Below are 22453 nucleotides of genomic sequence, written 5' to 3'. Positions count from 1 at the left end.
CCGGGCAGGAGGCCCTCCCGTGGGGGCTCCCGCGCGGGCTCACCTGGGCGATGGCCCACTTGACCATGGGCCCGCAGGCCAGCGAGGCGCGGTTGACGATCTCGTAGTTGTAACTGGGGTTGGACATGTAATTCTTCTTCATCTTCTCCCTGATGGCATCGCTGCAGAGGAGGAACGGCGTTTCTAGGCACGCGCGGGGCAGACAGCACGTCTTTAGGGGATCAAAACGTGCAGACCGGAGCCCGTGCCCATCTGTCGCTCCAGGGACCAGAGGAGGAGCCAGAGGGACCCTCGTTCTCGGGTGATGGGGACACCGCTGCCGGGAGAGGCTGCCCCCCCGCCCCCTTCCCCCAGGAGACCGGCTGTTTGCGGGCCAGAGACAAGTGTCCTGCTGCCGGGAAAGGGGTCAGAGAACCACCGTCCGGAAGCGGGGCAGGAATCCTGGGAAGAGTCTGGGGAGGCCGCCGCGGCGGCGTCCGCGTGCGCCGTCACCTGATCTCCTCGGCGGAGAAGTTGACGATGGTGGGGATGAAGTTCTCCCGCATGATGATGGAGCGGATCTGCTTCCAGTCCGTGGTGCTCTCGCCCAGCAGCAGGCAGATGGACTCGAGCGCCAGCTTCACGGCGGCCGGAGGGTTGGCCATGGACCGCACCTCCACCAGGTGCTGCTTCTTTATGGACTTCACGGCTGGGGGCGGGGAGGACACGGTGAGAGGGGCCGAGCCACAGCCAGGCGCTGCGACCCCCTCGGAAAAGGGACGGGTGCTCAGAGATCGAAGAGCACGGAGGACGGGCTGTCTTACACCCCGGGAGGGCTGAGGTAGCCGGGCTTTCACAGAATTACGAATGGAAGGAAATGCTTATTACTTTTTAATAATGACGGTACTGAGCCCAATTGCAACATGCCGTAAAAAGCAGGATAGTATCGTTACAAAAGTCTGACAAATCCTCATTGGTGCCTTTACTTCTGTGAAGGTTTAAACATTTAAAAAAATAAGACTGTTCATTTACTCTGCACCAGCTAAACAAAGATACTTTCAATAGGCTACAATTCAAACGTTATCGGACTGGCTGGGTGAAGATATGGAATTAGCAGCTCTAAAAAACGGGACTCCTTCCCACAGACTGAAATGCACATTTTTCCAGCCTAAACTTTTATTAAAACTCCTTTTTTTTCCTGGCTGTGCCTGCACCATGTGGAAGTTCCCAAGCCAGGGATCCAACCCAGTTCACAGAAGTGACCAGGGACACTGCAGCGACAATGCCGGATCCTTAGCCTGCCATATCCCAAGAGAACTCCTACAGTGTTTTCAAACAGTAATTATTCAGTGCAGGTAAAAGCTAAATTAAATTCTCTTCTAAACCCAACTCTGAATGGAAATCTACACTTTGGGGGGTGCATTTAATTTAATCCCCGCTTTTTAGGGCCACAGATGCGGTGTATGGAGATTCCCAGGCTGGGGGTCAAACTGAAGCTGCAGCTCCCGGCCTGCACCACAGCCACAGCAGCGCAGGATCCGAGTCGTGCCTGCCATCGATACCACAGCTCACGACAACACCGGATCCTTAACCCAAGGAAGGAGGCCAGGGATTGAACCCACGTCCTCATGTAGATACTAGTCCTAAGCCACTAGAGGAACTCCTTGGGTGGTGCATTTCAATTGCTCTCCTTGTGTGATGTAACGAGCTCAGGTTATTAGCAATACGTTAAAGGCTGGTGGGCAGGAAGGGCACAGGGTCAAGGCCACTCCTGGCGACTGTGGACTGCAAGTGAGACAGCCTGAGGGGCCCTGCCCTCCTCCCGCAGCATTTCACAGGCACAGGACTGGAAAAGGAAGTGACTGCATCACAACTGCATCAGTAATCACTGGTCAGACCAGGACACGCTCAGAAAACACGATGGCAATGCAGCATACTTTACATCTCTGAGTAGTTTTCAAGTCAGGGACTTATAAATGGCATATTTATGAAATTACTGCTAGATTAAAAAGTGTGGATTACTAACTTATTCAGTCCCTTTTCTCAGGACACGGGTCGCACTACGCAGCCTAGCTTTAAGAGACGAGGGCAGTCTGGGGTATCTGGAAAAACCTCTGGAGACGTAGCCAACACGCTTTTGGAAACAGACACAGCTGGGACCTGGGAAGGCTGTGCCGTCCCCCGCCCCGGGGCCAGGCCTCCGACGGCGTGCACACACCATTCTGGGCCTCGATGACAGCCGGCTCCACCTTGTCCAGGTCCTCCTTGACGCTCATCTGTTTGTCTGCGATGACTTCCTGCTGCTTGTGCAGCTGCTCCTGGATTTCCTGGCTCATGACCTGGAGAGGAGGCCGGCTTAGCTCTGGGGTCGGTGCTGATCAGGGTGTTCCGTGAACCCTAAAACAGCACACCCTGGATACCCACCCGCCCACCGCGGACCTGTGCCCCCAACCATCTCAGACCAAACCCCCTCACAAGACTGAGCACGCCTGGCCCACGCCGGCCCCGGTTCCGGAAACAAACAGGTACCTTTTTCTTCTCAGCCTCCTGCTGGTCCTTCACCATCTTTTTCAGCTTGTCGTTGGCCGCCGCGTTCTTCACCTCCAGCTCCTGGCTCTTGATCCTGAGGTCCCGACGCAGCTCCTCCACCTGCGGAACGAAACCACACGAGGGACCAGAACCACGCAGGGGTTACCCACCGGGAGCTCAGCCCGCCCACCGCCTCAGGGACAGGCATGCCCTGACGAACCTGGTCCACCGTCTCTTTGATCTTCCTGAGCCCAACGTTCAGGTGCATCTGCTGCTCCTCCAGCTCGCTCCGCTTCTCGTGGAACAGGTTGGCGTAGTGATTGATGAAGTCCAGGTAGTGGCGAGGCGTGATGGCCATGGTTCTGCCTCCTCGCTTTGCCAGCCGAGCGTTCGCCTTTTAGAAAATAAAGCCGATCTCCTGACTCTCTGACCTCAAAATCCACTGTTCTGCCTGTGTGACGTGGTGGTGCGGCCCAGCCCTCGAGTCACGTCCCTCGAGCGGGGGTCTCAGCCCCCTGCGAGGTCTCAGGGTGCCCGCATGCCTAAGCTTTCTCCTCCAGCTTCTCCAGGAGAAGGCTCCACACTCCGCCCCTACATGAGCGCCAGTCATGCCCTCTCCCCTCTCCCGACTTGCAGCAGAAACCAAATGAGCCACAGCATCAGCCCGAGGCGCCGAGGGCTCAGCGCTCTGGTCCCTCGGGGGAGGGGTGTCTGAGGCTGGCCAGGGAGCTGCCCCACCCCATGGGTGCGGGGGTGGCAGGGCAGGGCCCACTGGGAGCCACGAGCTCAGGGTGGTTTTCACAGGGCCTTCCAGAAGGTAGCAGGCTGGACTCTTCTTTTTTTTTTTTTTTGTCTTTTGTCTTTTGTCTTTTTGTTTTGTTGTTGTTGTTGCTATTTCTTGGGCCGCTCCCGCGGCATATGGAGGTTCCCAGGCTAGGGGTTGAATCGGAGCTGTAGCCACCAGCCTACGCCAGAGGCACAGCAACGCAGGATCCGAGCCGCGTCTGCAACCTACACCACAGCTCACGGCAACGCCGGATCGTTAACCCACTGAGCAAGGGCAGGGACCGAACCCGCAACCTCATGGTTCCTAGTCGGATTCGTTAACCACTGCGCCACGACGGGAACTCCAGGCTGGACTCTTCTAACACAGAGAGCCTAAAGGAGGGACAGCAAGCTGGTCCAAGCCAGCACCGCAGCCTCTGTGGCTGCGCTCCCTCGCTCTCCCATCAGTTCTGCCCCTGCCACCATGGCGGAGCTGGCCCCCAAAGCCCAAGACACCTGTCACCGGGCCCTTTAACAGAAAGAGCACCGACCCTGGGGCGGGGGAAGAACGGGGGCCTGACACGGCGGCTGTGCAGGGAGAGCTGGGCAGACGCCCCACAGGGTGAGATACCATCAACAGAGCTAAGAAAACAGGTGAGAGACACGCATCTCGCAGGTGCCAGCACAGTGTCAGACAGGAAGCACTCGGGTCTACGTGCTATCAGTCTAGCTCCACCTCGGTCTGGTTTTGCTTTTCCCACCACCTCAAGACCAGACCTACCTGGTGAAGAGTCTGGTGGACAAACACACAGCTGTTCACGATGGCCTCCCGGTGGGACGGTGGCTGCGGCAGTTTGTCGTACACGACAGGCATGTAATCGGGCACGACGTAGTTGGGCTTCTCCAGGTCCATCTTACTGGTGAATTCTTTGCCGACCTGATACAGAGCTTCAGTGGACCAGTCCCCGAACCAGTTCAACACACACCTGCAAAGGACGCCACACGTCAAAACAGCTGCCGAGAGAGAGCAGGGCCGGCCCTCGGGGGGAGGCCCAGGGCGGAGGGAGAGCGGCGGCGGACCTGTTGAAGAGGGCGGGGGACGTGGCTGCGCGGTCCTTGAGCCCCTCCGAGGACGGGTTCATGGTGAAGACGACGTGGAGGTTGCGGATGACCTGGCTGGTGAACCACTTGTAGAGCTCCTCGTGCGAGTCCAGCATCAGGCCCTCCTTCTGCGCACCCTCCTTGCACTGCGTCATCAGGGTGGCGTACTCGTCTCCTTCGAAGAGCCCGGGAACCTGGGAAGCAAGACGTGCCGTGGGGGCCGTGGCCGGCTGGGCCTCGGCTCCCGGCGTCCGGGACCATGCACGCACGCAGGTCCCGGCTTACCTCTCCGTTGGCCAGAAGCGTGTTCATTCGCTCCAGAAACCCAGAATCCAACACGTTGGACTCATCCATTATAAACGCTATCTTTTCGTTTTTACAGCCGGAGCGTCTCAACACGGTCCGGAGGTCTTCGTCGAAGTCCTCCCCCGTGTACTTCCTGTGCACCTACGGAAGCGGGGGCGGGTCAGGCCCCTCCTTGTTCAGGAGGCTACACGCGTGAACCAGAAGGGAGGCCCCACGACCAGCCTCACCTTAATCTGGTAGACGCTCAGGCCGTTCATCCAGGCCACAAAGCGGGACAGCGTGGTCTTTCCTGCGCCGCTGACACCAATCAGCAGCAGGTGGCCTTGCGGCTGACGGAATATTCTGAAACGTGATCAGAAAGGATAAACTGTGAGGCCCTTATGCTGCACGGCCGCTTCGAGGCTCAGGTCCTAGGCCGTTCCAGGATTTCATCTACAGCATCTGGAGTGAGTTTTAACTTGAATTTGCACACGGAACATTTATAGAGCCATTGCTATTTGCCAGGTCCAGTGAGGCTGCAAAGATCAAAGGCACGGAGCTGTCCTCCAGCCAGAGGATCGGAGGGGACCGGCCAACTCCTGCAGAGCACGAACGGCAGTAATCGTGGTGGGAGTGAAGCCCAGGAGCAGAGGAGACCTCTGCTCGGCGGGGGGGTCTGGGACAGCAAAGCTGGACTTGGAAGAGAAGGGGAAGCCGCTCTGCAGAGGCGGCGAGGCAGGGGTGGGTGGGTGGGGGGCAATTAAATCAAGAGCAGCTCAGGGGAGCGGCGAGGACGCAACGACGGAAACCCACCGGTCAATCCTGAGCACGTGGTCCAACACCTCGTTAAACAGGACCAGAGGCACATCGAGCTCTTCTTCGTAGAAGACTTTCAGCCTGGCTTTGACATAATCTCGCAACTCTTCCTGGTCCACTGGGATGTAATCCTGCAGGAGAAAGGTGAGACCCAGTCACGGAGAAATCATCTTAGTTGTTAGAGCAAAGGGGACTATTTCCATATACCAGGAATTCGTACCTAGAGTCTAGAAGTCAACAGAAAATTCTAGCAACACGGAACAAACCCCCCTGCTGCCCTTGCCTTGGCCTCGGTCAGGCCCCTGGCTGGCCTGCCCTTCCTGACAGATGGAGGCTGATGAATGCTTATGCCAAGGGTAAGGCTCCCAAGACGGGGCCGTTCCCGGCCTAGGAGACTGCATGCCTGATGGAACACTGGCCTCAGCCCTGAACCACACTGTGGCTGGACAAGATGTGCGTCCAGGCTGTAACTTACTAAGATGCCCTGCTCTCCTTTTCAGAGAAAAGGACAACTCCTAGCTGTCTAGGAACCGTTTCATATACTACAATACCAAAGAGAGCTGCAGCTTCATACAAGTGATTCACAGCTGTCCTGTTTCTACCGTGAGGAAAGTAAAAGCAAGGGGAAGCAGAGAGGCCCTCACTGCAGACATGCTGGAGCCACACCTTCTGCGGGCTGGAATCCACAGCTCTTGGAACAGCCATGCTCCTGGGGTTTTCTGCCCAAAACTATCAATGGTTGCAAACCCCCCAGGCATCATGGCCACAGCTTCACGTCAGCACACCTCAAGTCAGAGATGCCTTTTATTATTATTATTTTTTTTTTGGTCTTTTTTTTTTTTTTTTTAATGGCCATACTCGCAGCATATGGAGGTTCCCAGGCTAGGGGTCAAATTGGAGCTATTGCTGCTGGCCTATGCCAGAGCCACAGCAACACCAGAGCTGAGCCACGTCTTCGACCTGCACCACAGCTCACGGCAACGGTGGATCCTTAACCCACTGAGTGAGGCCAGGGATGGAACCTGCAACCTCATGGTTTCTAGTCAGATTCATTTCTGCTGCGCCGCGACGGGAACTCCTAGAGGTGCCTTTTAAAAATTAGTTATTGTGGCTGTGCCTGCAGCCTGCGGAAGCTCCCAGGACAGGGGTGGAGCCTGCACCACAGCGGCGACCCGAGCTGCTGCAGTGACAGTGCTGATCCTTAACCTACTGCGCCCGCCAGGGAACTTCCTGGAGATGTTTCTGCCTAGAAGACAATCTAACGGAAGGGACGGAGAGGAGGAGGGTCCTGACTTGCCCTCAGCTCGTTACCTTCGACAGCCAGTTGCTGTACAGGATGGGCCGGCTCATGGCCTTCTCCTTGTCGATGTTGGGAAAGTGCTTCAGAGCGACCAGATCGATGTTTTCGTCGGTCCAGCGCCTCTCCTCGTCCTCCACGAGTCTGTCGGGAGGAAGGCAACACCGGTTCGACCCTAGGTGCAGGCCCGGAGACCGAGCACCAGGTTCTGTGGGTGGTGTGGGCCACTCCAAGGGCTCCAATTGCAGTCTTTTGTCAGAAACACTCACTTTCTACAAACGGAAGAACCCGAGAAGCTACACTGCAGATGACTTAAGCAACACGAAGCTTAGAAACTAAATATGAAAACATTAAAAAGAAATGCAAACCTGATTCTAGTTCCTAAGCTTGCTTAACAGAAACGCCTCCAGCATCAAGGGGCAGAAGGAAAGAGAAACAAGGACCCGAAGGGGCGCAGCTGTGGTGACGCGGGGCTCGCGGAGAAAACCGCGCAGCCAGGAGGGGGCCTCGCCGAGCCGGAAGGCGGGGAGGACCCTTCGGAGACGCAGCGGGCTACCGGGTGAGGCCGGCGGGCCTGGCCCGCAGTCACGCCCGCCAGAGGTGAGAAGCACAACTGCTGTAGCAGTTTGACTCGAAACAAAGTTTTATCTTTGACGTGTTGAGGAATTTGAGACGTTAGTATCGCTGCTCATTTTTTCCTCTTTAACTAAGAGGCAGAATGAAAGCAGGTCACATGACATAAAAAGACCGTTTCTTAACGTGGCGGAACTCCAAGACGAGAGGGTAAAACGACGCCTCCCACCAGGGCAGCCTGCCTCGTGCAGACACCAACTCGGGGCCGGGAGGGCCAGGGCTTCACCTGTCCTGGAAGAGACGGAGGGCTTCGTGGGCCCAGATCCGAATGAGGCCTTCCACAGGCAGCGTCTCCAGGGGCCTCAGCGCCTCGAAGATCCCCCGCACCCAGCGAGTCATCTCTCGGGGCGAGTAGATGTAGTGAGGCTGTGTGTCCTGCGTGAATCGCTCCTGCGGGAAGGGGAGAAGGGGCGTGTCCGCCGGCTCGAAGCGGGGAAGAGGCGGAGCGCTCGCGGCGCCCGCTACCCTGAGCACAAAGGATCTCGGGCCCGGACCATCCAAGAGCGAATCAGTACGTGCGGTCGGCACTGCCGCTCAGGACAAAGTCAGACCCAAGTTGCTCACTTCCTGCTGACACTCACTTTTAAAGACTTAAATGTTAAAAAGTTATAACTACAAAAAAAACTTCTTCTAAAAATACTTAAGAGCTACACTTAATGATGTTAAAAACGGTATCAGAGAAGGGCCTGCTGCGGTGCAGTGGCTCGGGTTGCTGCGGAGCTGCAGGTTCGATCCCTGGCCCACTGCAGTGGGTCAAAGGATCCAGTGTTGCTGCAGCTGCCGCTCAGATTCAATCCCTGGCCCGGGAAGCTCCATTAAAATAAAAAGTACAGGAAAAAAGTGCAATCACCCACAATTTAAACTATTTCAATGTATCAGAGGCAAGTGCTCAGAAGGGAAGCTGAGCAGGATGGCCAGCGGAGTGCAAAGCTGGCTCTCCCTCCGAGCCCACTGGCAGCGAATGCAGAAGGCTTCCCAAAGAAACACAGGTCAACACCACGAGAGCCCCTTCTGCTCAGCCGGTGGGGGAAGACCCATGCAGTGAATAGCTTTCAAAGCTGAAAGCTGCGCTGTGGGCAGGGTGACCCGTCCCGTCCTGAGAGGTGCAGCCCCACAGTCTCAGACGCAGCAGAAGCACCAGACACAGATGTGGCGGTGCTGTTGAGACGGGAACGTACGCCTCCTTCTAGAAACTGCCTGGCACCGTCTCAACCTCGTCAGGGGACGGCTGCACGCACATGGGCCGGACGAGGACGGCGGGGATGAGCTGAAACCTCGGCGTAGCAGTGGCAGTGGCGGTGGGGGGGGTGGCGCACCTGGGACATGGTGTAGAACTCCACCATGGCCGCCGTCAGCGGCTCCGCGTACGTGCGCAGGGACGGGACGAGGCGCAGCATGGCCCGGTTGAAGGTGCCGTAGATCTGCGTCAGGGAGGCGGGTCCCGGGTAATCCACATACACCACCGGCACGTGGCGCAGGAACCTGCACGAAGACACGGGCTCAGCCGACCTGCCCCGGCCCCGCGTGCAGGGTGGGGGTGGGGGGGGCTTCCTCCCCTGAGCACCCGGCTTCACCCAAACGGCTCAGGCCAGGGCTGACACCAAACAGTAGGCGCAAAAAATCCCAAAAAGCCCCGAGCAGAGGTGGGACAATGGCTCAGGCTTACTGCAGCCTGGTTCAGGCCCTAGAGGCACGCCCAGGGCGGTGGAGGCTCGGCTGTGCGCCTCTCCCAGCCTAACAGCACAGGGAGGTAAGCCAGGAGGGGCCTGCCCGTGGGCGGGACTCTGGCACCCCTCTGCAAGGAAACCCCTGTTTAACGCGACCCCGGAACGGGTGTGGGCGAGGCCAAGGAGTCCACGGGCCGCGTTACCTGTGAGAGAGGGGCTTTCGTCCGGGATCGGTGGGCGGGTTACAAGCCCCAACGAACTGGATCCTCTCCAGCTTCACCCAGGTTTGATCGGAGGTGCGGTAAAAGCCTCCGTGCTCCACCATCTGGGGAGAGGCAGCGGGCGGGTCAGCGGCAGGGGTGAGAGGGCAGGCGGGGCTGGGGGCCTGGCGGGCGCACGCGCACCTGTCTGATGAAGGAGATGACCCTCTGCGTCCCGTACTTGTCCATGTCGGGCAGGTTGATCTCGTCACAGAAGAGGACCAGCCACTTCCCCAGCTGCACGGGGGCCAGCACCACGCCGTTGGGCGTGCGCCTGTACTCGCAGTAGTGGTCGAAGGTCTTGAGCAGCAGCTCGGGCGTGGTGGCGCTCGAGAAGTTAAGGCCCACCACCTGGCGGGGGGAAGACACGGGCCCAGTGAGGACAGGCCAGTCCCCCCTCTGCACCGAGCCCCCGAGGCCCCCCGCTGGCCCCCGGCCCCGGTACCTCCATGTCGGGCAAGGCCCGGAGGGCGCTGAAGAGCGTCATGGTCTTGCCAGACCCGGGAGGGCCACACAAGACCAGCGGCTTGTGCTCGGCCAGCCAGGTGTACAAGAGGGCTTCGTGGCGGACGGTGTCCAGGGTCGGCACGACCACGTCCGGGGCCGCCACCTTGTGCGTCTCCACTTCGATCTGAGGCACCTTGGCCTGCCACGGCGACCACTCTCCGCTGATGGACACCTAGGCACACGGACGGTGCGGGTGGCCCTGACCCGCCCTCGTGCCCCCGCCGACAGGGCTCCCTCCCCTCACACAAACCAGAACCTCCAAGGTGACCTGCGTGCCCCACAGCCCGCAAACGAAGAGGACAGACCCCGCGTGAAAGGGAAGGCGAAGGCTGCCGGGGGTCGCGCTGACCCGCCGTGGCCAGGACCGGCCCTTACTTCGTAGTCAATGATGGGTATGTTGGGGGCGGCGGGCAGCGGCACCGTGGTGATCCGCCTGATGTACTCGCCCAGCTCCGCTCTCATCTTCAGGCGACTGTCCCCGGACAAGGACCAGAGAATGGCATAGACCAGGTAGCGCTGTCGAAGGGAAGGAAGCGCCCGCGTCAGTCAACCGCCCCCGCCAAGGCGAGGCGCGACGGCGACGCCCACCGAGGCCCCGGGGCCGCGCCCGACCTGGATGTAGCGCTCCAGCTGCTCCATCTGCATGGGGAAGTCGGGGTGGTTGGCGTTGTACTGCGCCACGTTGCGGCAGGCCTGGTGCAGCATGGAGAAGAGCGAGCCCAGGCAGCGCAGGCGCGTCAGGTCCATGATGTGCTCCAGCTTGAAGGCGTGCTCCAGGGCCTTGGTGACCAGGCCGTTGGGCGTGAAGTACGGCTGCAGGGTCGTGGCCGCGTCCCTCTGGATCTGCGAGGGAGGAAGGGAGCACTTCAGAGCCAGACTTGCGCCTGTCCTCACCGAGGCCGGGCGAGGCCAGGCGGCTCTGGCAGCAGAGGCGAGGATGGGCAAAGAGCAGAACGCCTTTCTCCGTCCTGGTGGTTCTCAAAAATCGTGCTCCCTGGTTGACCTTCGCTGTCGAAATGGGAAGCGGACGCCTTTCACCAACTCACGGAGAAAACCAAAGGCATGCTTCCTGTTTTCCTGTGCACGTTTTAGCTTTCGAAGCCACGACTGCTGGCTTCCTCGGAAGCGAGAGTGGGACAACACCGACCACGCACACGTCCAGCGAACGCCCGGCCTCCTCGCTTCCAGATGCTCGGGGGACGCCTGCCCCCGCTCCGCTCCGCGCGAACGCCCAGCCCGGCCCGCGTACCTGCAGCATCGGGGAGGCGGCCTCCTCCCCCTCGTCCTCTTTGCCCTTGCGCCGGCGCTGGGCCTCGTCCTCGCCCTCGTCCAGCGGGATGCTGCGCAGCCTGGCCAGGAAGTTGTTGAAGATCATGTCGGTGCTGAGCACGTCCTCGCTGAACCAGACCATGCCGCAGCGCGACACGGTGGCCAGGGTGGCGTACTTCAGGTCCTGCACCTCAAACATTATCCGCACCTTGAGAGAGAGGTCAGCGGATTTAACAACACGGGCTCGGCGCAGACCTGGCTGCTAAGACTACTTTAGCTACACACTCACTGAAAACGTAACGCGTCTTTTGTCTTTTTAGGGCCGCACACGCGGCACATGGAGGTTCCCAGGCTGGGGGTGGAATCGGAGCTGTAGCCGCCGGCCTACGCCAGAGCCACAGCCACGCGGGATCCGAGCCGCATCTGCGACCTACTCCACAGCTCATGGCAACACTGGATCCTTAACCCACTGAGCAAGGCCAGGCATCGAACCTGCAACCTCAGGGTTCCTAGTTGGATTCCGTTTCTACTCCGCCATGAAGGGAACTTCTGAAAATGTAATTTAAACCTGACCTTTCTGCACACAGTTTAAAAGTAAAAATATCTGTAGCCTGCATCATTACAACATTCGCCAACCTCTCCCCACAGGACTCTGGGCAGGAAAAACCCCGTGGGGGGTGGGGGGAGAAGAGCAGCGAGCTCTCGGAGGAGCAGAAGCAACAGCTCCCTGGCCGGGGGTGCCAGCTATGGAGGCAGAGCCTCACCCCCGGGTGCAACAGCCACGCTCCGGGCTGGAACCCACTCGGCGCTCACACTGGTCCCACCAGGCAGGCAGGGTCTCCTTTTACACAGGGGGGTGGCACCCTTGCCAGGGTCCCGTTGCAGGGAGGCAGTGCGGCTGGCGTTCAAACCAGACACTCTGATCGCAGAGCCTTCACCTCAGCACCAACACAAGGGGATCCACCTCTTTCTGACAGTAGTTAGACGCCACTGCATAATGAGTCTAAGAGCCCTAAGCACCCTCGGCGTGCCCTCTGCAGGGTGGCCTCACCAGCAGCTCCCTCTCCCTCATGCCCACCTCCTGGCACCAGCAAGTCCCACTGGCACAAGCGTTGAGTTCCACCCACAAGCCAGTCACTTCTTGGCGCCTCCACGGCCAAGCTGGGCCCATCGCTGCACCCACCCTGCCCTGCAGGACCCTCCAGCCAGGGGGCTGTAAACAACCAGGTTCCACTGCCCCTGCCCAGACCCCCCAGCAGGAAGCCCCAGTCCCCACGGTGATCCCAGCCTGACAGGTCACCCGAGTCTCCGCTCAGGTCCTGCGCCGCTTGCTTCGCGCACCCGCACCCTCCTGCCACCCGGCCCTCCGAGGGCCCGATGTTCCCACAGCTTCCAGCCCCCCAGGAGCTCAGCACCCCCGAGAAGCCCCCACCTCTCAGCACCGACCCCCGGCTCTCCTCCTGTCTTGCTTCCTCTGCAGCACCGTCACCGCGATCCAGCCCGCCCTCGGACCAGAGAGCAAGGGTTCTATCCACGTGGCTCACTGCCCTCCTCAGCACCCACAACAGGACCCGCTCCAAAAATGGGGGCTCAGAGTAGAATGCCCGCCCACGCTGCACCCGCCCCGCGCACTCATCCGTCAGCCCGATGCCCATCTCCCAGGAACGGTCCCAAGGCCTCCACAGCAAAATGCCTCCCCGAGCCGCCTCCCAGGCTCCTAACTACAGGCGCCCCTAGGGAGGCGAGGCCTGTGGCGTGTGCCCGGGCCGTCACCAGCCAAGCCCAGGAAAGCGCGGCTCGCCAGCCGCAGAGGAGGAAGGCTCCCGCGCGCGACACCCAGTCACGCACGTTGGGTGGAAGGCTGAGGCGCTCCCCGTTGGGCAGAGTCAGCAGCTTGTTGTCATCCAGCACCGAGTTCAAGTTCTCCACCCACTCGGGGTCCACGTCGCCGTCAAAGACGATCCACTGGCGCTTCTGCAGCTCCCCTCTCACGTTGTCTATGATCCTGGCGGGGAGGAGTTGAACACAGCGCGTGACTAGGATTAAAGACCTCACCCTCTGACAGGTTCGGAGGCGACTGACTGCGCTCAGACGGTGGTGGGCAAACGACGCCGACTCCCCCCTGAGGGCACAGCACCCGGGGCCCGGGCGTCCAGGGCGCGGCGCCGTCCAGGCGGACTTACTTCCTCAGGACGTGTGTGAAGAGCCCATCTGTCCACTCCCGGGTGTTGGGGTCCAGCGTCCCGTACAGGTGGTCTTTGCTGATGGCTTTTGGGTCGATAATGTGCGCCACGCCTTCCACGCCCTCCAGCCTCTCCAGAGCCTTCAGAAGGACGCGCCAGGCCATGCTCTTCCCGCTCCCCGAGGGCCCCACCATCATCAGGCCGTGGTTGATCTGGGTGATCTGATAGAGCTGGAGAACCTGAGGGCCGGACACACCAGCCGCGTGACCACACCAGCCGCGTGACCACCCCGGGAAGAAGGTGCAGCCTCCTGGGCCAGCCCTCAGTCGCCAAGCAGGAGGCGGGGCCCGTGAAGCCCTCAGGCGAGCGCGGGGGTTTCTCACCAGAGACAGGCCGCACCCACAGCCAACGCGGGGAGGCTTTTAACCAAACTGTGGGGAGCCGCCGAGGCGCTGACCCACGAGGAGCCCTGCGGACGGTGGAGGCCGTCTGAGCCGGGACAGCAGCCCTGCTTGGCACATGCAGTGTGGGCACATGATACACCTCTTTCCCCACGTGACTCCACGGCGGAGGGAGGGAAGCAACGCCAGCGCACAGCGCGAGCCCCGCCCCGCCCCGCGCATCCGTGCTGTCAGCCCGCGGGCCGCGACGTCCTACTGCTCCCACCGCGGTCCACATTTCCCGCCACGACCCCCTCTGGTCTGCATCTTCCGAGGACGAGCTACGCCCCGTGGGGGCGATCTCAGAGGTTTTGCGGCCACAGTTACACTTGCCTTTTCCACCCACATCCCGCCGACCTCCTCGCCGTCTCCGTAGGTCAGGTACATCTCCTGGCACACCTTCTTCAGCTCCTCCCGGAGCGCCGTCATCTCCCCGCGGTGGTACTGGACCCCGGGGAACACGTCCGACAGGAGGCTGAAGAGCAGCGGGATGTCTTCCGCCACCAGCTTGGGCACCATCGTCTCACAGACGCTCTGAATCAGGATCTGCGGGGGGCCGGGGGAGGGGGTGAGCTCATCCCGGGCCACCGCGCGGCCCCCTGGCCCCGGCTCCCCGAGACGGACCCCGCCCGGGGCTGGGGACGCCCGCACGCACCTCTTGCTCGGGAAGGTTTTCCGCGATCTCCCCTTCGTCGACCGCTTCCCCGCGCTCCTCCTTCTCCCTCTTAATCTTCTGGATCCGCTCCCGCTTCACGTTTCCCGCGCTCACCAGCACGCTCTTGAGCGCGCGGAGACCGAAGTCGTAGTGGCTTTGAGACGAGAGCTGCTCATCACACAGCCTGCAAGAGAAAGAGGCGTCTCTCAAACCAGCACACTTCACACGACCGCGCCAGAGGGCAAGAGGTCAGAGGGGACACACGGACGGACGCGCCGCGGTGACACAGGCAGACGCGAAGAAGTGGCACATTCAGCGCAGGTGCTGGAGACGCGGCCGCGCTCGCGCTGCTCACTTGAAGAAGGGGACGATCTTGTTGGCCAGGACCTCGGCCGTGCGGAAGCCCTGCGAGTACAGCATGACCTGCGCGATGAGCTGCCGGTCGGGCTTGGTCATGGCCAGGCTGCGGAACAGCTTCTTCAGGTTGTCCGGGAGGTTGGACCTGCCCGCGTAGCCGGGGTTCATGGTGATGAAGATGGCCATGTCCGGGCTCACCTTCACCTGCTTGTTCAGCAGCTCGCAGGTGATGGGCGCGGAGGCTGCAACAGGGAGGCAGTGCGGAGACGCGTGACCGTCCAAAACCCCCAAGGTCTCCCCGCCGCCTGCCCAGGCCCCCGCCTCCGCGCCCGCCCAGGACTCCGGGGAGCTGTCACAGATGCAGCGACCGGGGCGGTCCAACCCTCCTCTCCGTGTGTTCCTCTGGGCCGCAAGGTTGGCGCAAGCACAGATGCAGCCCAACAACAGTCGCGGGGATGAAAAATCCACGTCGTAACAGAACTGACGGGCTCAGAGCACGAGAACGACCCCTTCTGGGGTCATCAAAAAGCCAAAAAACAGGAGTTCCCGTTGTGGAACTCAGTAGCTAATGAGTCTGACTAGCATCCATGAGGATACAGGTTCAATCCTTGGCCTCACTCAGTGGGTTAAGGACCAGCATGGCTGTGGCTGTGGCATAGGCCACGGGCTACAGCTCTGACTGGACCCCTAGCCTGGGAACCTCCATATGCTGTGAGTATGGCCCTAAAAAGTCAAAAAACAAACAAAAAAACCACAACCAACCAACCACCACCCCCACCCCCGGCCCTAGAGATAAAAGTGCATTTTCTGCGTGAGAGACCACCGGGCGCACACCCCTCTCCACTAGGAGGTCTGGCGAGACAAGTGCTGTCGCCCCGGAATGAGCAGGAGCGCGACAGCTACGCTGTGCACGTGGGGTATCCAGCATCGGTGCATCTATTTGTTTCTCTAGGTCACGTCCAGGCTCTGCGATAAACAGGCGAGTGAAGCAGCCCTGGAGGCTGAGCAGGCCTCCCTTTCATCCTAGTGCGGACTCAGCGCTGTCTGCAACAGCCAGTCCAGGCAGCACAATTAAACTGTCCCTTATTTCTAATCCAAGCGGCAAGCACGTCTGCCTGGAGCCCCCTCTGCCCTCTGCAGGCCACCTCCGGGAGGAAGAGGAGTCTCACCCTTGTCGTGGTTGGGGCTGGAGTGCTCGCGCAGCGCCTCCTGGATGCACTGCACCTGCTGGGACACGGCGGACAGCATCCGCTCCTCCAGGCGGTTGAACTCGTCAAAGCAGCCCCACGCGCCCACCTGGCAGAGCCCCACGAAGATCCGGCCCATCGCCTGGAACGGAAAGAAAGGGGTGAAAACCCCCGCCTCGGGCTGGTGGCACAGGGCTCGGGCAGGGCTTGACCCCGGCAAATCTCATCCGTCTGCTCCTCTCTGACGTGGGAACAGCACAGCCTCCCCCCGGGCGGCGAAGGTGGAGTCAGCTTCACCCGAGTGGCAAGGGGCCCAGCCCCACACACGGCCAGCACGCTGTCAGCAGCGAGGGGCACGAGTGTGCAGAGGCAGCGAGCCGCACTCTCCCTCCTGCGCCCGTCAGATCGCAGCGACACAGCTGACACTTTCTGTTGTTGAGAACACCTTCCCCTAATGTCTGTTCCCTCCCAGACGCAGATGCAAGAAAGATGACTCTACCCGAGAGCCCTGACCTGGCAGGCGTGACGCTCACGCTGACATCAAGCACGGGCTGGACCCCAGATGGCTCCCAGGCCCGATCCCACAGGACTCAGGGCAGAGGAGCCCTGCCGAGCCGGAAGGTGCTACTCCCCCCTCACCTCGCAGCCCGGGGACGCCAGGGGACCCCTCGGGGCTTCTCACCTGGAAATCAAAGGTTTCATCACAGTTGAAGACCAACACGAAGCGTCCGAGCTGATGGCCAAGGGCTTTGACAGACTCGGTCTTCCCTGTCCCCGCAGGTCCTGTTATTGACAAGAACACACTCTGCTCTTAACAAAGGGCAGCCCTCACCACAATCAAAGCACGGTGGCCCCCAGGATCTGAGGGGTCCGGGTCCAGGACCCTGGACAGACCACAACCCATGGACACCGGAGTCCCACAGCCGGACCTCCACACCCACAGGCTCCACAGCCATGGATCCAGCCAACCTTGGATGGCAAGTTCAACCCACGGTTGGTCCAGTCTGAGGATTCGAGCCCCAAGCATGCGGAAAGCCGACTGTTTAACCACTCAAAGATCTGGACGTGACCCTCACGGTTCAAACCACGCTGTTCGAAAAGTCAGCTATAAAGGTAGTAACCACCAGCAACTTTGAAAGCTTTAGAGTACACCGGCCGTGCAGTTAAGACATACATTTGCATCATTTACTTCCTCTTGGAAAACCACGCTCACTCTCTGGCTCCGCCAGTCCAGGATCGCGGGGTGACTCACCGAAGGGGGACCCTCCCAGCCTGGCCTCCAAAGCTTGCGTCATCGTCAAATAGCAGCGGTCGGTGAGGGGGGTCTGCACCAGCTTGTCCTGAACCCCCAGGTACTCAAAGCCGTAGTTGAACTTGGCGTTTGCCATTTGGATGGACAACTGCTGCAATACATCCGTCTGCTTGGGGTCGAAGTAAAATCGCATCTGGCTGAGCCACTCGAAAGACTTGGCGTTGTCGATCTTGCTCTTGATCAGGGACCTTGTGACATCTCTCTGGTGAACCAGCTCTGTAATCTGAAGGAGCAGTCACTTCAGGAGTTTATCACAAAGTACCCGTCATGAACTGAAGTACCAACACCAAGGCCCGCGAGTGCCTCGAGGACACGAGCGCATGCTCTGGGTGTTGGCCTGGTTTTGTTTTTGTTTTGGGCCACTCCCACAGCAGGAGAAGTTCGTGGGCCAGGGCCAGGGCCTGAACCTGCACCACAGCAGCCTCCCAAGCCACAGCGGTGACAACGCCAGGCCCTTAACCCACTGAGAGACCAGGGAACTCCCAGTCTTGGATTGTTTAGTAGACTCTTACTCTGAGATTCTAGGTCCCGTCCCCAGTGGCTTATTCATAAGCCTCCCAAAATGCAAATTCACTTTTATAAACAACAGAACCGTTATTCACACAATGCGATTAGAGAACCAGTAGCTGCAACAAAAACAAATAGACAGCAAACAAGACCACCTTCCTTGAACTCTGCAAGTGGCATGCACTCGGCGGGGAGAAGAGCCTGAGACCTGAGAGCGGTGTGGGTGACTCGACGCTCGGACTGGTTTTCAACAGGGACTGAGAGCCAAATCCTCGAAGCCCAGCGCCTCGTCACGAGCCATCGACAGTGCTTCCTCCCCGACACCAGTGTGGGTGCTTTTCGAGCATGACGTCTTGTCACCGCTCGAGGCGAGGACAGGGGACAGGGACTCACCAGGTGCTCCAGCTTGCGTCTGCGGAGCGGGGGCTGCTCCATGAGCACCGAGTCCGCCAGCACGTTGAGGGTGACCTCCACGTTGCTGAGCACAGACTGCAGGGGCGCCGAGTCACCGCTCCCCCCGATGCTGCTCAGAGCCGCCTCCACGTTCTCGGACCAGGCTATCTGCGCCGACAGGACCACAAGCTGGGCCTGAAAGACACAGGACGCAAGACCCCAAAGGATGGCCTTGACGATCCGCCCGAGCGGGTGCCCGCAGACTGTCCCTCCCGCCGCCCGTTACCTGGTACTTGTCGATCCAGGTGATGTAGGTATTCGGGTCAATTGAGGTGGCTTTGCCGAAAATCTCCACCTCCGTCACCGACTCCGCCAGGAGTTTGGCCAGCGTGACTCGCATCTCCTTCTCCACCAGCGTGAGCCACTCGTTGATTTTGGGATGCTCCGTGATGGACACGGGAGTTTTAAACGTGACCTGAAGTGAGTAAGGAGAGTCTAGGGAGGGCGGAATGGGACGGTGGGGGCGAGGCGTCCCGCGTCCCGCGCTCAGCTCCAGCTACCTCCTCTCCTTCACGGGACGAAATGCCCAGCACGACGGAGTTGTCTTCGCTTAGGATGATGCTCGAAACGCCAGCAAACATTTTCTTGAAATGTTTCTGTAACTTGGCTACATTCTTGCTGTTTCCAATGATTTCAAGCAAATCTTCATCACCCACAAAATAGAACCTAAAATTAAAATAGCATGTAATTCACTTTGTGAATTTTTAAAGAAAACCTGTTCAATTTATACCAAATAAACTATTCAGAAAGAAAAAGATGCCACTTCAAAAGTAAAACAATCAGAGCTAAATTTTTAAGATGCAAGCTGCCTAGGAGAGTGGACGACAGTTTAAATGAAGCCGAATAAACAAACCCCGGGTAGACCGTGAAGGAGTGTCTGTTATCATCAGGAGTCAACGGATGAAAGGGAAAGAGTTTCACTGAACGGATCACTGGTGTCCAAGTGACCGGCACAGGCCCGGGGGGGGGGGGGGGCGGAGGGCGGGAAGGAGGCCCGCTGGGGACGGGACCTCACTTCAGGCCCCGTCAGAGCTACCCTCACCTGGGGAAGGACGAGCGCTCTCTCTCCAGGTACTCTCCCAGGGCTTTCTGGATCTTTCCTAGCAGGTCTGCCAACCTCTCCAGAGACCTCTGCACCCCCTGGATGTTCAGGACGTCCATAACAAGGGGAGACTTGGACACTTTCTTCATCAGGGCCAAAAACTCCGTGCTGATGCTGCAAATCGAATCAGACGCGGCGTCAAAGCCAGCCTCGTGTAAAGGTGGGGTGCCACAGCCGCAGCGCTTCTGCTCCCGGCTGGAGGCCGTACCTCTGGAAGCGCTGCGTCTCCACGGGCAGCAGGTGCTTGATGTCCGCGCTGCCCGTGAAGATGCCCTCCAGGTAGACCCAGCGCCTCTGCACGTCGATCCACACGTCGAAGAGGGCCATGATGCGGTTCAGCTTGTCTTCCCAGCTCAGCGCGTCCTCCTCGAACACCTGGCGGGCAGACGTCGGGCAGAGGTCAGCGGCTAACCTTCCCACGCACAGAAAGGCCAAAGCCCACCCGACAAGTGCCGATTAAGTCCACGTTACGTTATCCGATTTTGGTGTTTTAATTTTAACTTAATTTTATTTTATTGTCTTGTCTTTTTAGGGCCGCACCTGCGGCATACGGAGATTCCCAGGCTAGGGGTCGAATTTGAGCTGTGGCCACCAACGCCAGAGCCACAGCAACGCCGGATCTGAGCTGCGTCTGCGACCTACACCACAGCCACAGCAATGCCGGATCCTTAACCCACTGAGCAAGGCCAAGGATCGAACCTGAAACCTCATGGTTCCCAGGCAGATTCATTAACCACTGAACCACGATGCGAACTCCTGACTTTGATATTTTTAAAACCCGGCACCTGGTAACTGTGAGTCTGAAGGCTTCACAGTGAAGGTGTGGGACGGAGTCTCCCCCCAGAAGTACCTTGTAATACGGGGAGAGCTTCATGGCGGAGACGCTGTTGATGTGCTCTTTGACCTTGTTGAAGAGGTCGTCCCAGCCGCGGATCAGGCGACACTTGTTCTGATAGTTAACCAGGTCTAATTCATAGGTGTTCCACACTTCTCGTATCTGAATCGAAACCGGAAGAGGCGTGTTATCAACACATGGGAAGGCCCCAGCCATGCAGGCGACAAGGGGGACCACCGAGGGGCTCGCATCCCGTGTTACAGCCTGAAACAGGACATACAAGTGCCCGTAGTCTGTGACTTGCCTGTTTCAAAAATTCCTCCAGAGCCATCTCCCCTTGTGCCACGAGCAGCACGTCCTTGACAACAGCTTCGTTTTTCTGCAAGTCAACGTCCCAGATCTGGCCCAGGGTTAGCTCGGAAACAACCCAGTTGACATGAAGCCTCTTCATCAGCTGCTTCCAGTGGCGATCCTTCAGCGCTTCGGACTTCAGCTCGATCACCAGCATGTTGATCTGCGGAGAGAGAGGGCAGGCAGCGTTACCAGGCCGGTGCGCTTCTGACGGACCCCACGGCTGTAGGCCGCTTACCGACCTTCAGGTAACCCTTCAGGAGCCTCTGCACAAACTCATAGGAGGCATACTGCCGTAACCGCGCAGGGAAGTTCTTCAGCTGGTTCAGGAGGCCGTCCAAATTCTGGCGAAGCTGCCAAGGGAAACACAAGACGGTGTTCAGTATGCCAACGTTCCTCTCAACGCTGCACTGTTTAAAACAGGCTTTAAGAGGACTCTTCCATGAGTCTGGGGGAATTCTGTAAATGACCACGAAGTGACATTTTGGTAATTCACCATACAGGTCCCCGCTGGCGAGGCTTCCGAGCAGCGTCTCCGACTGACGATGCGAAGGCATGCACGCCACCCCCTCGAACGCACACACCTTTCGCGGCTGCACTGAAACCCACGGCTGCTCCTTCATCTGGTCAATCTGCTCCCAGATCTTAGAAAGCTCTGACCAAACGCCTTTGAGGTCCTGCAACTCTTCCAAGGCCACCTGCGGTTGGGAGTAAAGCAGTTCAGCTGTGGAAGAAGCAGCTCCAAATCGGGCAGGCCCCTTGCGACAGCCCGGCCAGGGGCAGTCAGGGCCAGGCGCCCCCCACCCCCATCCCTGAGCGGCGGGCCGGACCTGGACGCGCTCCTCGCTGCCGCTGAGAAGTCCCGTCTCCGTCAGTTCCAGCGCCTCCTTGGCCTTGGCACACTTCTCCCTGTCGTCCTTCAGCCTGCCGAACTTCCCTTCATAGATGGTGAGAGCCTGGAGGGCCTCTTCTGGGCGGAGATTGCCCTGCGGGCGGCCGAGGCCAGAGCATTAGAGACCAGAGCCTCAGGACGGCAGGGCTGTGGCTCCGAGACGGGGGAGGGAGCCTGCTGGGCTCCTGGGTCGCGGGAGCCCTTGAACACGGCTGTGGGTGTAACGTGCATGTGACGTGGGGCTTTTACTCCCGCATCCGACTCAGCCGCGGCCTCACTAAGGGCTGTGGGAAACGGAGCCGAGGTCCGGGAGCAGGGCACGCCTGATGGGAGGGGACGAGGCTCTGGGGGCTCCAGCCACGCCCTCCCTCCCAGGACACAGCTGCCATGTCCACTGCGCGGACAAGGAAAGCAGCAGCGCTGCCCTGCTCACTGGGTGACCCCACTCCCACTTCGCTCGGGCGCCACCACCCCACAGTTCCTCCCCGTTTCCATCGCTTCAGTAAAGAGGCCCGCCTACAGCTGAGCCCCTCCAGCCAACACTCAACACAAAGCAGGTCAGAGGGGCTGAGGGTGGGTCGGGGGCTGCCCCAACAGATGGAGTGGAGGGCACAGCAGCCACCAGGCTGGTGTGAGAGCCTGCACCCCCGACCACAAATCCAGGCCAGCACCCCAGCACTCCCGCACCCTCGCAGCCTGCTCGTCTGTCTCGATCTGAATCCTGCCCCAGTGAGCCAGGCAGGCCTTGGCCCCACACTCGCTGGTCACCTTTCCCGTAAGGCTGTAAACCATTTAACGACCTGACCTCGCCTCTGCCCCCTGGCACCCAGCTCCATCCAACTCAAAATACACGCTTCCCTTGCTCAGGCTATCCCGTCTCTCCCACTGGAGCCTAACTCCGCAACGGGAGGGCCCTGTCTTTCCCGGCTGCTGCTGCACCCCTGCCGCCTAGAACACAGCTGGTGCTCCATAAGTATGTAAGTGACCCAGGAGAACTGGACGTGGCAGGTCCCGGGGATGGAAAGGCTTAATCGCTATGATGACGATGGCAGAACTGCCACCTGCTGCACA

General features: G+C 59.6%; 1 protein-coding gene across 1 annotated transcript in view; it reads right to left on the bottom strand.

Moving 5' to 3' along the window:
• DYNC1H1 (dynein cytoplasmic 1 heavy chain 1) overlaps positions 1-22453 on the bottom strand; it is a 66294-nt gene that overhangs the window by 11005 nt on the left and 32836 nt on the right. Inside the window, 37 exon segments of the mRNA XM_021081584.1 lie at positions 44-161; positions 493-688; positions 2198-2318; positions 2509-2628; positions 2729-2902; positions 4055-4259; positions 4354-4568; positions 4660-4821; positions 4908-5022; positions 5473-5606; positions 6787-6916; positions 7632-7795; positions 8722-8887; positions 9276-9397; positions 9477-9683; positions 9778-10011; positions 10215-10355; positions 10452-10682; positions 11089-11316; positions 12957-13113; positions 13292-13530; positions 14065-14277; positions 14387-14570; positions 14742-14985; positions 15913-16072; positions 16613-16713; positions 17183-17465; positions 18143-18337; positions 18429-18617; positions 18703-18868; positions 19245-19418; positions 19513-19679; positions 20155-20301; positions 20444-20653; positions 20733-20843; positions 21075-21188; positions 21321-21476. Of these exon segments, the coding sequence (XP_020937243.1) occupies positions 44-161; positions 493-688; positions 2198-2318; positions 2509-2628; positions 2729-2902; positions 4055-4259; positions 4354-4568; positions 4660-4821; positions 4908-5022; positions 5473-5606; positions 6787-6916; positions 7632-7795; positions 8722-8887; positions 9276-9397; positions 9477-9683; positions 9778-10011; positions 10215-10355; positions 10452-10682; positions 11089-11316; positions 12957-13113; positions 13292-13530; positions 14065-14277; positions 14387-14570; positions 14742-14985; positions 15913-16072; positions 16613-16713; positions 17183-17465; positions 18143-18337; positions 18429-18617; positions 18703-18868; positions 19245-19418; positions 19513-19679; positions 20155-20301; positions 20444-20653; positions 20733-20843; positions 21075-21188; positions 21321-21476 (6393 nt within the window).

Source organism: Sus scrofa, unplaced genomic scaffold (assembly GCF_000003025.6).
Source record: "Sus scrofa isolate TJ Tabasco breed Duroc unplaced genomic scaffold, Sscrofa11.1 Contig1914, whole genome shotgun sequence".
NCBI classification, from domain to species: domain Eukaryota; kingdom Metazoa; phylum Chordata; class Mammalia; order Artiodactyla; family Suidae; genus Sus; species Sus scrofa.
The sequence above is the reverse complement of the archived record's forward strand: the minus strand, read 5'-3'. Positions and strand labels throughout refer to the sequence as shown.